This window comes from Canis lupus, chromosome 35 (assembly GCF_003254725.2).
Source record: "Canis lupus dingo isolate Sandy chromosome 35, ASM325472v2, whole genome shotgun sequence".
Classification (NCBI taxonomy): domain Eukaryota; kingdom Metazoa; phylum Chordata; class Mammalia; order Carnivora; family Canidae; genus Canis; species Canis lupus.
In genome coordinates this window covers 4,358,139-4,373,276 of record NC_064277.1, presented here as the reverse complement: position 1 = coordinate 4,373,276, position 15,138 = coordinate 4,358,139, and the positions used below count along the sequence as shown (strand labels likewise).

At 43.5% G+C, this 15,138-nt stretch overlaps 1 protein-coding gene across 17 annotated transcripts in view; it reads right to left on the bottom strand.

The window, feature by feature from the left end:
* PRPF4B (pre-mRNA processing factor 4B) overlaps positions 1–14,147 on the bottom strand; it is a 40,487-nt gene extending 26,340 nt beyond the window's left edge. For 15 of the 17 annotated variants that reach the window (XR_007408425.1, XR_007408427.1, XR_007408430.1 and 12 more), the window contains exons 1-4: positions 13,996–14,146; positions 13,392–13,603; positions 10,407–10,939; positions 1,820–3,022 (exon numbers count right to left, since the gene is read on the bottom strand). Coding sequence is in view for 1 of the 17 variants with exons in the window: in XM_049106010.1 (XP_048961967.1) it covers positions 1,820–3,022; positions 10,407–10,543 (1,340 nt within the window). In the remaining 16 variants the exon portion in view is untranslated. Of the gene's footprint in view, positions 1–1,819; positions 3,023–10,406; positions 10,940–13,391; positions 13,604–13,995 lie in introns of all 17 variants that reach the window. The other 2 variants (XR_007408438.1, XR_007408439.1) reach the window with 1 other exon arrangement.
* Positions 14,148–15,138: the final 991 nt, after the last annotated feature.

The window sequence follows — 15,138 nt, the reverse complement described above, 5'->3', positions numbered from 1 at the left end:
TTTTTTTTTTTAACACAATACAGCACTGTAAATGTATTTAATCTTCCTTATGATTTTCTTACCTCTAACTTACTTTCTTTTAAGAATACAGTATACGATACTACAGCATACAAAATATATGTTTTCTAAGGATTCCAGTTAGGAATAGGCTATTAGAATTATGTTTTGGAGAGTCAAAAGTTATAGGTCCATTTTTGGCTGTGTGGTAGACCGGCACCCATAACCCCTGTGTTGTTCAAAACTCAAATGCATTACTGTGTATCTGTACTGTGAAATACGGTGCTGCTATATAAAGAGCTAAAAAAGATGTTTATGGTCATAGAAATGTTTCATAAAATAAAGCAAATCACATGTTAACATGTAAGACTCCACTTCTATAAGTAAGAACATTCATATAAACTGTATTTATGTCCATAAAAAAAAAAAAAAAGGCTAGGAGGACACAATAGTATGACTGGTAGTGGAGGGCTCAAAAAGGAGAGATTTTACAGGCTTTTGCCTATCTGAATTTCCCTTTAATTAGTATCTTTTCTGTAAGCAAAAAAAACTTTGTTTCATATATTCAACTCTAGTCCTTAATAAAAAACTGCTCAGAATTTCCTTTTCAAATGGAAAGCAAATTGAAACAAAGATCATTTAGAAACACTTTAGAGAACATAATCAGCAACACTAACAACTCAATTTAGAAAGCTAAAGGAAACGAAGAAGGGGGCCATTTAATTACAGTGTCATAAAAAGCAAGAGTATTTAAGACACAGCACTTTGAAAACAGCATTCTTGAAATTTTTCAGAAAATAATTTAAACTTCAGGGTCATCTTGCATTTATACTTACACACAATACGTGGCTAGGAATTTGTATCTTTACATAGTATAAGCCAACATTCTTTTAAGCTAAACTTGGCTAATTTCACATGTCCAATTATTCAACATAGAGATACTAAAAAAATCGGTTCTAAAGCAGTTTAAACAATTCCCACTCACTCTGCTAAAATCCTTCATGTGCCTTAATCACCTATTAGTTATATGATGCTCAGTAAACTAAATAATCTCTCAATCTATTTTCTCATTTATAAATTGAATAGGAGAATCACTTCGCTTTATGAGAGAAAATCACGAGAATTTGAGAAAAAAACCCAATGGGGTAAAAGTATTATGCAAATGTGAATTATTACTATTATTGGTAAAAAAAAATAAAAATCATTTCTTACACACTATACTTCTTCCTAAACTTAAGACTTAAACAATGAGATTTATGTAAAATAATTAGTAATAGAAAAAGATGTCCACATTTGCTTTAAATTTATTTTGGGTGCAAAAAAGATTTGGTAGTCCCAATTTATATTAGAATTCAAAATCATGCCAATTCAAAAGAATGGACACATCATAATCCTTAAATTGATACCTTTTTTTTAAAGTTAAAAATTTTAGCTTATACTGTAATAATCCTTGCTCTAGAAATTCCCCTCACTTCCCATAAATGGGTATACATAGATTCATCAGCCAAATCACTTGGATTTAAAGGAGTGTTTCTGTATATCGGATACTAAGTCAATAACTTAAAAAAAAAAAAAAAAAAAAAAAACCACACTGATTCTGTTACCAAGTCCAATATTTGTAAATCCCTTGGTCAAGTTTCTCATTGAAAAAAGTACAAATATTAATATAGTTAGTGGATAGGATCTACCTAAAACCATAAAACTCTACTTAACACCTTAAGATTGATTATACTACCTCATTTCTTGTCCACAAGTTCTAGTTTCTTCTTTTTAAAATATAGTGCATTGGTAAAAAATCACTAACATTCTAAAAACAAGTTACCTTGGAGAAGAAAGTCGTCTCCTTTCTGGTTCTCTTCGTTTTCTTTCCAAGGATCGGCTCTTGGCTCTTCTCCCAGGAGACAGAGTTCGGGAAGGTGATTTGCTCTGCTTAGACCTTCTATCATTTACAAGTGGAGATCTACTTCTTCTTGATTTATCCCGTTGTTTTGGAGACAAACTTCTTCTTTTAGGACTTCGACCAGGTCTTCTACTGGGTGACCGATTTTCTTTCCCAGAAGAAGCGTCTTTAGAGGGAGATTTAATTGGCTTCTTTTCTTTATCTGTGTCAGATCGTTTTGATTTTCTCTCTTTGGATCGTGATCTTCTGTCTTTGGATTTACCTCTTAAGTCAACTGGGGATCTGGATTTTTTGCCTCGATCACGACTTCTGCTTTCATTTATAATTGGGGATTTTTTTCTATCTTTTGATCTACTTTTATCTTCAATTTTAACTTTGTCATCAGGAGGAGACCTGGCCTTCCCAATTTTCTCTTGAGATCGCCTTCTAAGGGTAGGAGATTTTGATTTTCTTGCTTGATCTTGAGACTTACTTCTTTTGGATGGACTTTTAGACTTTTTCCTCTCCTTTGACTTGCTCCTAGTTGTCTTCTCTTTAACTATTTCAACACCACCCTTACTTTTCTTTTTATCAGACCTATGTCTAGTCCGTTCTTTGGATCTGCTTTTACTTCGCTTTTTTGTACTATTTTTATTGTCCATAAGTTCAAGTTTACCCCCCTTTGTACTTGAAGATCTGGTACTAGACCTATTTCCATTTCTTGCTTTTTCATGAATCTCCCCCTCTTCTTCAGAGCCAGACTCATAACCTTGCAATATGAGCCCCATCCCAGACTGGACCTTTCCTTCCATTAACTCATTATCAAGTTCAGCTTTAATCAAGGCTCTCTGTTTTTCCAAGTCTTCCAGCAAAGCTAAATCATCAAGTTTAGTTCTTTTAGCTGGAGACATACCTTCTTTGTCAGAAGCATCAATAACTTCTTTTCTTTTGTGTTTCTTATGTTTATGCTTATGTTTATGTTTTTTATCCTTGTCTTCTTCTGAGGAATGTTTATGTTTCTTATGTTTACTTCTGTGTTTATGTTTCTTTTTTTTGTGACGACTGTGCTTATTTTGAGACTGGTCTTCTGATACTTCTCCATTTTCTTCATTTACACTCTTTTCGGAATTATCAGCATCTTCCATCCTATAAATGTATCAAACACATTTCAAAATTATATCATTTATCAAGTGTTTAGTCGCAACAAAATAATAATAAAATACATCTCAGTGTAATACACGAAGTTTGTCATTGAAATATCTTCAGAGCAGCTTCAGATATTTTATTAAAAAGACATATGGCAACAACAGACTTAATGATTTAACTTTGTTTCTAATAGTTGAACTCAAATATATAGATTACATACATAGATTAATCTTTAATAGAAAAAATTTAAAAATCAGTACCGTGAAATGTTAATATTGATTTTAATAGTCATTCAGTTACTTGTTTTTAAATCATAATTCCCCACACAGATTTAACATCAAAGACACCCCTCTCCATTTTCTTTTTCCGTAAAACATACTGCAATATGTTGGGAGACTACTCTCTTTCTTCACTTTAGGTTGAGAAGTATACTTTTTCTTTCTAAAATCTTTACAGCCAATATTCAGTTATGCCCAAAACAAGCACTCTTATCAGTGTGCACTGGTGGCTGGTTGTTGAGCGTAACATACCCCCAAGGGTTAAAACTTCAAAGTGAGCTGGCCAAGGAGTTAAGACACTCAGCCTGTGGTGGCCACTGAGCAATCATGTGGTACTAGATTCAATCACATCAAAGGGTCTCCTGCAAGTCAACAACAGTCCAATGTCAGCAAAAGCCTGTGGTTCAACTAGAATTTGTTCACTGTGCTAATCTCTTTAAATTTCAAATGAAAGATTAGTTTCCCAAAATATGCTCATATTGATAGGTACCATGCAAATAATAATAATAAAAGTAATTACATCAGAGGGGTAGCTTTTGCTTAAATGTTTGGGCTATGCTGAAATAGTTTATGATTCTAAATTATTTGGCTAAATCCTTACTGTTTATTAATCCCAGGTTAAAGGCTACAACAGCATTATTTAACCCTCTCCTTTAAAATCACTCCATACTAAATCATCACATTCCAGAATATGGGACGAACTCCACAGATTTTAAATCATCTGGATGCAGACTATCACACTATTATTGGAGGAAGATATGGATTATTTTGTCAATGTCCTTCAAATTATGTACTCCTGTACTTTTAGTAAATTTATTATTTGTTCTTATTTTAAGAATTAAGGAATTCATTTTTTCCCCCCAAGAGTAAGCAGGGTAGAGGTGGGTGAGGAGGAGCAGAAGGAGAGGGAGAGAGAAAAATCTTAAGTAGGTTCCACACTCAGCATGGAGCCGGATGCAGGGCTCAATCTCTTGATCCTGAGATCATAACCTGAGCTGAAATCAAGTGTCAGATGCTTAACTGACAAGAGCCACACAAGGGCCCCAGAATCAATTTCTTCTAATATATATATACATATACATATATGTGTGTGTGTGTGTGTGTGTATATATATATATATATGAAATATATAATCACTATACCACTTAAGGCATTAAGAAAGGTAGCAGGAAAACAAAGATGTACAAGACCAGTATCTACCACCTTCAAGGAAATTACAGTCCAGTGGAAAAGAAAGTCACATGAAACACTGGAAGAATGCAATGATAAAGACCCAAATAAGGGCATTACGGAACACTGAAGATCACCTAGAATCATTCAGAAAATGGTCAAGGAGATCAAAGAAAAACCCAAGCTATTTGTTAGGAAGGGACTCTGAAAGGAGAGAAGGAATGTTTATTGAGAAGGTATGTAGATTATAAAGACTAATACTGTCCTAGAGAATGAGTAAGAAATTAACCCGAAGGGAAAAGAATACTTTACCTAGGAAATAAAGGTGACAAAGGCACAGTTATAAATAGCACACTATAAGCAGATCGGTGTTGCCAGGGATTAAACTTCTGAAGAAACTGGTCTAATGGTTACGATCTCAAATAGACCTAATCCAGGAGATAAAAAGATATTAAACAAGATTCTGGAAGTCAGTAGTTGAGACAGACTTTGAGGCTCACTGGGATCAGAGGCCCAGGATTAGGTTGCTGGATAGGTGGTCTATAAGGATACTGCCATTAGGCAGGAACTGGAAGAGAGGGGTGACACACCCGAGGTACACTTGCAAAGTTGTTAGTTGACAACAATGAGGGGTGTGGAGAACATGAAGAACACACAACTACTACCACAAGGCAAGAGCTTTGGTACTGTGGACTGTGAGAAAGAAGTACTTAAGAAAGCTGCAGAGAAGGCTGTATCTTCTGGTTCAGAGATTTTGGCTTGGACCGACTTCTCTCTAATGGGATACAAAGAAGACAATAATCTTTGTCTTCTTTGTATCCAATAATCCAATAATCTGGATCATCAAATTTTCTCAAAGAGCTAGAAAAAGTGTGATATCTTTATGTGAAAAAAAAAAAAAAAACCTCAATATGGTTCTATTATTGAGGGGAGAAGGTGAAATCACAGATTTAAGAAGATACAAAGACCTTTTTAAAAAAAATTTTATTTGAGAGAGAGGGAGAACACGAGCAGGGGAAAGGGCAGAAGGGGGGAGAGAGAGGATCCTTAAGCAGCTGTGCGTAACACGGAGACCAAAATGGGGCTCATTCCAGGACCCTGAGATCCCGACCTGAGCTAAAACTAAGAGTCAGACGTTTAACTGAATGAACCATCCAGGGGTCCTGATACAAAACATTTTCAGTTCTTTATACAGTTCTTTATACAGTTATATCGTCATATAGGTAACCACATCCCTTCCCTTGGCATCATCTCCCATCGCACGACCTAAAAAAGTGGTGGTATGTATCTTTTTTCCTGAAACTTAACTTACGGGGGAAAAGTATGAGAAAAACTAAATGAAGCTAATTCGATATATGGAGAACCTGTTTAAAGGCTGAAAATGATTTTCAGGTATATAAAACCTCAGTGGCCAAAGTACACAATTCTAGTCAATAAGCTAAAGGTTAAACTACCTAAAGATCCTCTAATGTGTCTTCAGGAACCAGTCTCCAGAGCCAGACTGCATGGATTCAAATCCTGGGTCCAATACCTACTACTTATGTGGCCTTAGGCAAATTTTAAGATCTGTCTGGTCTGCAGGCACTTCATCTACAAAATGGAGAAAACAGCACCAACTTCAAAGCAAGCTGTGAGGACTGCATGGGTTAACGCGTCATTAAGGCTCATAACAGTGCCAAGCAGAAACTAAGCGCCCCCAAAGTAAGAGATTATTCTTCCTCAGAGACTGGATAAGTAAATTTACTTGCCATGACACCATGGAGCCGTCAGGGCGGATACTAGAACGTTACTTTAAGCAATATGGTCAAAGAGCAAGGATTAAGTCAAGCTACATTGTTCAAATGCTGTTTCCAACATAACACACCTAGCGTCAGTTTAGGCAAGTTACTCCTCCGGGCCTCAGTTTTCTCAACTGTACATATTAGGGAAATAATAGTATTGATAAATCAGAGGCTTGTTGTAGCGGTAAGTTCATGTATAAAATGCTACCAAAGTATTAAAGAAACACCGTATATAGGATAGAGAAGACGAAGTTTCAAGGAAGTTTTAAGGGTCTTCTTGCCTTTGGTCAAACACACATCAAGTTACTGAGAAGGCTAGTATTCCATTACTTGGAAGATACTTTTAAATGTCAGACCATCTCATTACTCTGTGTGAAACTTGATTATTACTTCCTATCATATTCAGAGTAAAAACCAAATTGTTCACAAGGCCCCACACTATCTGCCCAACCTCCCCTACTACTTTCCTCCCACACTCACTGTGCTTCAGCCACACCACTTTCCCTAACAATAGGTAAATTCCTACCGCAGGGCCTTGATAACTCATACTTGCTGTTTCTCCACCTGCAATGCTTTCCCCACACATACGCATTGCTGTTCCTTTGCCTAGCCTCAGGTCTGTGCTCAAATTACTTTCTCAATTTTTTCCCCACCGATTCCTTTTAATAATAATCCTCACCCTACCACACACGTATCCCCTTTCTCTGCTTATTTTTTCCTCTGAAGTAACTGCCACCACCTAATTCTTGTCTCTCCCTGTAACATACGCCCTACTAGAGACGAATCTTAATCTATTTAGTTCACTGCTCAATCCCTAAGGTCTAGTAAACTATCTAACCTATAGTAAGCAGGTACTCAGTAAGCAATCTGTTATGTCAATGAAATGATTTGTACTGGCTAACACATAAAAATTGTATTCATTAGACTATACGGCTGGGCTTATACTGGCTATCCTACACTCATCTCTTGTCAGGAAATATTTTGCTTTTGCTCAGTTATATCTCCAATGCCTCACACTGAATATAAGTATCTGGTGAATGCAACATCCCCAAATGATTTAACTATCTCCCTCCCCAAGAAAAGTCTATTCTTTGAATCCTTTCTAATGCTTCCTACAATTTACAAGTCTTTAAGGCGTTGCAAATCAAAATCCTTAAGAGTTTACCAACAGAAGTAATTTTCTTCAGAAGCAAATCTAGCTTCTAAAACTTCTGAGAATCCAAAGCTACATCATGGTGCCCAGTGCCACTCAAGAGTTATTTCCATGAGCGTCTCTAGTTTCTAATGTAACTTAATCGAAGAAATAAGGACTACATTACTGATGTAGACACTGTAAGGACTTAGGGCCTATTAGTTTAATCTTAATAATTTTAGACTTCTTTTACACTAGTGTTAGCTCACCCGCCTCAATGCAAATTCCATAGGAAATACCAATTGAAGTCAGCAATCAGGAAAACCTGAACTCAATGAGTCAAAGGCATATAACAAGCTTGTGCTAAGGCAGCTAATTTAGGTTCATCAACAACTTTCTTCTAAAATTTTAGGAAGAGGTACCCTTATTAAGAAACTTGATAGTCTTCTTGCATAGCTCCTATTTATAATAAATACAGGTATTTAAGTTCCATATACGTAAACTTACATTTTAGCAGTTACATTTTGCAGTTTAACACTTGCAATTTACACATTCAGCAGGTCTACGTTTAAACTAACGTGGTCTACAACAGGTTTGTTATAAAACAGGACTTACTGAGAATTGAGCAGTATCCTTCAAATCACATTATTTGGAAACGAAGCTGATCTGAAGTGAAGACTATATGTAAGTGTTAACACTATTTCTATCACTTATTTTGTTAAATGTAACAGTCATCCTTCAATGGTCTCTGGGCATCTGGCACAATGAAACAACTTTAAAGACTAATTACCAACCACTAACGTTATTTTAACTTCTCTTTGAATTTTTTTAAAAAAAGATACTCTTAATGACATCTTATTTGGGAGGCATTCAATTTATGCTTTGGAAACAGAGAATGGTGAGCAAAGTGAATGCCATTACTTCTTTACAAAGAAAGTAATTAAACTCGTTTCTCTGACAACTTCAACTACTTTAATGCAGAATTAATGTAGATGTAAAAATAAGAATGGATCTGAAGGATCCAGTCTTAAAATGAACTCCTCCACCCCTCCTTTTCCAAATCGGGTGTGGAAAATTAAGCTTCAAAGAATTAGAACTGTCACATCAAAAAGATGGACCTTTCTGGAACACTGTAAGTCAATAAAAAGGATTTCAAACCATAAAGGCTATGTTTAAAAGGAGCCACAATGGGGGATCCCTGGGTGGCGCAGCGGTCTGGCACCTGCCTTTGGCCCAGGGCGCGATCCTGGAGACCCGGGATCGAGTCCCACGTCGGGGCTCCCGGTGCATGGAGCCTGCTTCTCCCTCTGCCTGTGTCTCTGCCTCTCTCTCTCTGTGTGACTATCATAGATAAAAAAAAAAAAGGGAGCCACAATGTACAGTGGGTGACTTACACAGTACCATAGTTAGGAGCAAGGCTCCTGTATTAAGACTACCTGGGTTTAAATCCTGGGCCTGCCACTTAGCGTGACCTTGGGCAAGTTAACTTAATTTCTCTATGCTTCAGTTTAATCATTTGTAAAATACAGGAAATAACAGTATCTACCTCCAGAGGGTCGTTATAAGGATAAGATATTTGCTCAGTGCTCTGAACAGTACCTGGTACTTGCTAAGTGCAAATAAGCAAATGCAGATAAAAATTTAAATGTTTAAAACCATCAAGAGGCTGAGTTAAGAGGATGGACAAAAGTAAAAGCCATTAAAAAGCTAAGTAAGTGTTCGTTATGAAGTCTCGTATTTGAATATGCATGTAAAACGACAAAAGCGCTCCTGAAAAATGAATCTAAACTGTACCTGAAATCAAATAAACGGACACGAGGCTACAGAACTTTGAAGAGACTGCTAGAAATAACAGCTGCACGACATTTGTACCGCACTGGCAGAGGCACAGAAGCCGTGCCACTCTGTCAACTCGATGAGAAACAAAAAGAGGTGAAGTCTAGTAGAAACTTCACAATCCGTCTGCTCTCTTCTAAGTCAAGTTGGGAAGAAACAGGGCCGCCTCCAAAAACCATTAATGAAAAGACTCAGCGTGATTCTCTGAGTAAAGCAAACGATTAAGGAGTCCAGAACTGAATGCACAGCAGTGAAATGCCGGGGAGCCCGTGGCAACAATTTCTCCTCTCCGTCCCCTAGTTGCTGGGAGACCATAGCCACCTCTTATCCTAAAACGAATTTAAAAGACAAACAGGTAATGCTAATTAATGCACAAAAACAGTCGCGGCGTGAACGGTCTTGGAATCCACTCTCTCTTCCGGGGGTTCTTGCGTGAGCCTTCCCAACCCGAACCGGAACGTAGAATAACTGCTCTCGAGCAAAGAATTAAGACTCTGCGGCATTATGCGAGTGACGGGCTCAACTTGGCCCGCAAAGATTCTCGCGTTAGCTTTGATCACAGACCTAGAGCGCTGGCGGCTTGGAAGCAGCTGGGACCTGTTCCCCTCGGGCTCCCAAAGAAGCCCTGCAACCCGAGGCCAAAAAACGTCAGGCCTCAAAAACCAAGAACTTGATCCCGGTCCGCCTCAAGTTTGCAAGTTGGCCCGTCGGCTGCCAAGGGGCGGAGGGGGGACGGAAGCCCCACGGGGCAAGGCTGGCCCCGGCTCCCCAGCTGCCCTTCTCCTCCCTGCAGCCAGGACGAGCACAGGGCCCCGCGCGCACAGCCTCGGGGCTCGCTCTCTGCAGCCGCCGCCGCCTGCAGCCCGGGAGCTCCGCTCGGCCCCGGGGGGGAGGGGGGGGCACGAAGGCGCGACCGCACAGTGGCGGCAGCCGCCTGGCGCCCGGGACCTGTAGAGGCCGCTCGCGCGTACGCCTCCCGGGGCAACGACGCGCGGCAGGCCGCGGCCGCCTCCGAGCCAACAGCCGCGGCCTCCGGGGCCCGCCCGCCCCACCGCGTACCGCGCGGGGAAACGCAAACTTTGCTTCTCGCCGCGAGGCCTCAACTTTCCCGCCCGCCCGCGCAGGTCCGCGCCGCTTCCCGCCCGGCGGCCCCGGCCTGCCGCCCCGCGCGCCCGCAGACTACTTACTCTGGCTGTTCCCGCAGCGACAGGGTCTCCGCGGCGGCCATCTTGAACTTCCTGACTCCTCGGCGGCGGCGGCGGCGGCTTCCCGGGCGGCGGAGGCTGGCGGAGGTGGAGGAAGAGGGAGCGGCGCCGTCGCGCATGTGCTAACCGCGGAGGGGACCGTGGAGCTCGGAGTCCGCTCTAAGAATCCGGATGGAGAAGTGCATCCGGGGACAGGGCGCACGAGCGCCGTGACGCAACTTCCGGGGCGGGGCCTGGGGCGAGGGGGCGTGGCGCGGGCGAGGGGCGTGGCTGCGCGCGGAGGGCCCCGCGGCACCTGCTAAGGGTTTAGGGGCGAGTGCCCCAGGTCTCCCCCGCGGCCCGGTGTCGGCGCCGGGAGGGGCGGCGGGAGGGGCGGCGGGAGGGGCGGGCTCGGGGCTCCGAGAACGGCCTTCGTCGTGCGGCCAAGTTGAGCGAATTCTCAAACCAGGGCAAACGGGGTGATCTCGCTCCTGGCACGCAGCGCGTGGGACGCTTCGTAAATGCCTTTTTACCGGCTGGTGGCAGGAAAAAGGAGAAAGAAAAATCCTTTTTAATGAAGGGGCATCAAGGAAAAGCCTGCGGCGAGACGTTTTGAGAATACTGCGAAGTTAGGACTGAGTCTACGACGCAAATGTTTTTTTAGACTGGGATTATGATGGATACATTTATTTGAAACTTTTCTATTTCCTTTCAGCCTTTGCTTAATTTAAAGGTAACCGATTCAGGAGTCGTTAGGTTTGCTGGTTCGGTGATATGTTTCGTCCCAAACACTACGTGATTTTCTTTTTCTATAATAATGAATTCTACGGTAATGGGGCCAAATATTTTTCTGAGAAAAGTTTTTGACTTTTACCACCACGCAGGTTTCTATATTCGTTTTCTTTCTCTCAAAAATACCTTTCTTTATTCTGTGGAACCCGAAATCAGGGTGACGATCGTTTTCCTTCCAGAAATCAGTTGAGTTTGGTTTAACCATAGAAATCTGACATCAACTGGGGGGGGCACTTGATGGGATGAGCACTGGGTATTATGCTATATGTTGGCAAACTGAACTCCAATAAAAGAAAGAAAGAAAAGAAAGAAGAGAGAAAGAAAAGAAAGAAGAAAGAAAAGAGAAAAAAAGAAAGAAGAGAGAAAGAAAAGAGAAAGAAAAAAGAAAAGAAAGAAAAAAGAAAAGAAAAGAAAAGGAGAGAGAAAGAAAGAAAGATCTGATAGCAGGGGAAAAAAAATCTGACCTCAGAATATCTGGGCTTGTTATACATGCATCTTGGCTTTCCGAGGCAAAGATTTGCAAATATTCTTACAGAATGAGTCCTGCCATTGGCTTTATCCTAAACGTTTACAATGTGAAGCACTTTTCCTTCGTGGACTCTGTTAATACAGAGCACTAATCCTTGGATAATTACGGATTTTTGTAGATTCCCTCTCCTTCCCAACTCCGCTGCAGCACTTCTTCATGCGGTCCTTAATTATATTGTTTTCTTGGTGAAGGCTTTTTCTTTCTTCTTAACAATGAGATTCAGATATAATAAACTGGAAGACTTTTCTCATGGGATAAAGTTTTCAGAAATATGTTAAGGAAGGCTTATATCTTCAACCATGTCTCTGTTTAAGAGCTAATGGTGTGGGACGCCTGGGTGGCTCGGCAGTTGGGCACCTGCCTTTGGCTCAGGGCCTGATCCTGGAGACACAGGATTGAGTCCTGCGTCGGGCTCCCTGCATGGAGCCTGCTTCTCCCTCTGCCTGGGTCTCTGCCTCTCTCTCTGTGTGACTCTCATGAATAAACAAATAAAATCTTAAAAAAAAAAAAACAAAAACTAATGGTGTATTGGTTGGGACTTCAGAGTTCTGATTGTTTTCTGCCTTGGGATTTTCATCCCTATGTATCTTTTCAAAAATAGTATGAATTGAGTCATATTTATGGTTTATTATATTCTCTGCCCCACCCACCAAGAAGGCAAGACCATGTGTCATTGCATCCAGACTGGCTAAAGTGTCATTAAAATAACAAATTATTTAGGGGGATCCCTGGGTGGCTCAGCGGTTGACCACCTGCCTTCCGCCCAGGGCGTGACCCCGGGGTCCCGGGATTGAGTCCCTCATCGGGTTCCCTGCATGGAGCCTGCTTCTCCCTCTGCCTGTGTCTCTGCCTCTCTCTCTCTGTCTCATGAATGAATAAATAAAACCTTAGAAAAAAAACAAATTACTTAAAAATAAACTTTAAGATTAAAATGGACAAACACCGGAGCGCCCGGGTGGCTCATTGGTTGAGCGTCTGCCTTTAGCTCAGGGCGTGACCCCAGGGTCCCAGGATCGAGTCCCATGTCAGGCTCCCTGCATGGAGCCTGCTTCTCCCTCTCCCTGTGTCTCTGCCTCTCTCTCTCCGTCTCATGAATAAATAAATAAAATCTTAAAAAAATAACATTATTTAAAAATAAATTTTAAGATTAAAATGGACAAACACTGGAGCGCCCAGGTGGCTCATTGGTTGAGTGTCTGCCTTCAGCTCACGGCGTGACCCCAGTGTCCCAGGATCGAGTACCGAATCAGGCTCCCCTGCTTCTCCCTCTGCCTCTCTCTCTCTCTTTGTGTCTCTCATGAGTAAATAAAATAAAAAAATAAAATAAAATGGACAAACACAGACATAGTGTAGGTATGTGCAAACCCGTACCATTTATTCTTGGAAATAAGAGCAAAACTGCAAGAGATCTCCTCTTGGATATAAAGTCTTGGAAATAAGAGCAAACCTGCAAGAGATCTCCTCTTGGATATAAAGAAGAATATCCGTTAAGGCGAAGGAAGTCTGGCACACCTGGCAACAGCAGGTAAAAGGTAACATACTTAGGAGGACTCAGTTCCGACGGACGTGCCAAGCCTGGGTACGGGAGGAAACCTAACCCCCACGCCTGCGCGCGTTCCCACCCTGCTGCTTCCCCCAGGATCGTCGTTTGTCTAGACTCTACTTACAGAGCAGCCCCCTGCACAGCTCGTGGATGCTTAAACGGGTTTTGAGTCCAAGATCCTGGAAAGAGCTCCGGATGGGCATCCACACGCATCTTGGTTTCCCGGGTCCAAAGGCTGTAGTCTCTTCCTTACCACTGAGGACTGGAGAGCTTACAGGCAAGTCTCAGCTTCCTCTACCATAGTGTTACCTCCTTTGTCCCCTCTGCTCTAGGATTCTAAAAAAAAAAAAAAAAAAAAAAAAAATAAATTAAAGATTTTTGTTTATTCATCAGCGACACAGAGAGACAGAGACACAGACAGAGGGAGAAGCAGGCTCCCTGCAGGGATCCCAGGACCCCGGGGTCACGCCTGGGCCCAAGGCTGGCGCTAACCACTGAGCCACCCGGTGGAGGGGGGGCGGGGCCCGATTCTGAACAATTTAGCCGAATCCTTTACGCGTTTCCGACCAGTTGGTGTCCCTTGCACGGTTCCCGCCCCACCGGCCGCGCCAGGCGGACCTGTCGGGGATTCACCCAAAACTGTCGGTAGTTTTTTTCTTTTTTTTTTTTTTTTTTGCAAGAGCGGGGTTTGGTTTGGGCGGCGTTGAACGAGGGCAAGCACCGCTGACCGCCGGATAGTCCGGCGGACGTTCACTCCGGGACCCACGGAAGCCCCAGTTCGGCCTCGTAGCTCTCCGCACCCGAGCCCGGCGGCCCGCCAGGCGCCCCCGCACTCCCCGCCGGAAGGCCCCGGAGGCTCGGCCCCCGCGAGCATGCGCGTCCCGGCCCACCGCACCGCCGTCCGCCCGCGCGCCCAGGGCGGCGTGTGCCTGCGTGCGTGCGTCCGTGCGTGCGTGCGTGCGTGCGTGGAAGGGGTGGGCGTGCCCCAGGCTCCCCGCTGTCCCCCGCCCTTGTGGCGGCGCAGCCCGGCTCGGAGCCGCTGTTCTCCGCCCCGCCAGCCTCGCGGCTCCGGCCGCCTTCCCAGCCCAGCGGTTCTCCGGGCGCGGCGCCGGCCCCCGCGAGCGAGTAGGGCCGCGGCCGGGGCCGGGGCCGGGGCCGGGGGGGTGGGCGGCGGCTGGTCCTCGTGGCCGCCCGAGGCCGGAGCCAGAAGACGCGGACGCGCCCGCGGCGAAGAGCCTGGGACCGCGGCGCCTGCAGCCCCGCCGCCGGGACACCGCGGCCGGTCCGGGCCCGAAGGCGGGCGGCGGGGGCGGCGGGGGCGGCGGGCGTCTTCGACCTCCTCTCGTCTCCCTCTTCCTCTCCTCTTCCTCCTTCTCTCCTCTTCTTCCTTTCCTCTTCCTCTGCTCTTCCTCTCCACTTCCTCTCCCTTTACTCTTCCTCTCTTCCTCATCTCTTCCTTCTCCTCTCCTCTTCCTCTCCATTTCTGTCCTCTTCCTCTCCTCTTCCTTTCCTCTTCCTCTGCTCTTCCCCTCTTCGTCTTCCTCTCCTCTTCCTCCCTCTTCCTCTCCTCTGCTCTTCCTCTTCTTTTATCTTCCTCTTCCTCTCCACTTCTGTCCTCTTCCTCTCCTCTTCCTCTGCTCTTCCTCTCCTCTTATCTTCCTCTTTCTCTCCACTTCCTCTCCTCTTTCTCTCCACTTCCTCTCCTCTTCCTCTGCTCTTCCTCTCTTCCTTATCTCTTCCTCTCCTCTTCCTCTTCCTTTCCTCTTCCTCTGCTCTTTCTCTCCTCTTCTTTTATCTTCCTCTTTCTCTCCACTTCTGTCCTCTTCCTCTCCTCTTCCTCTGCTCTTCCTCTCGTCTTCCTTTCCTCTTTT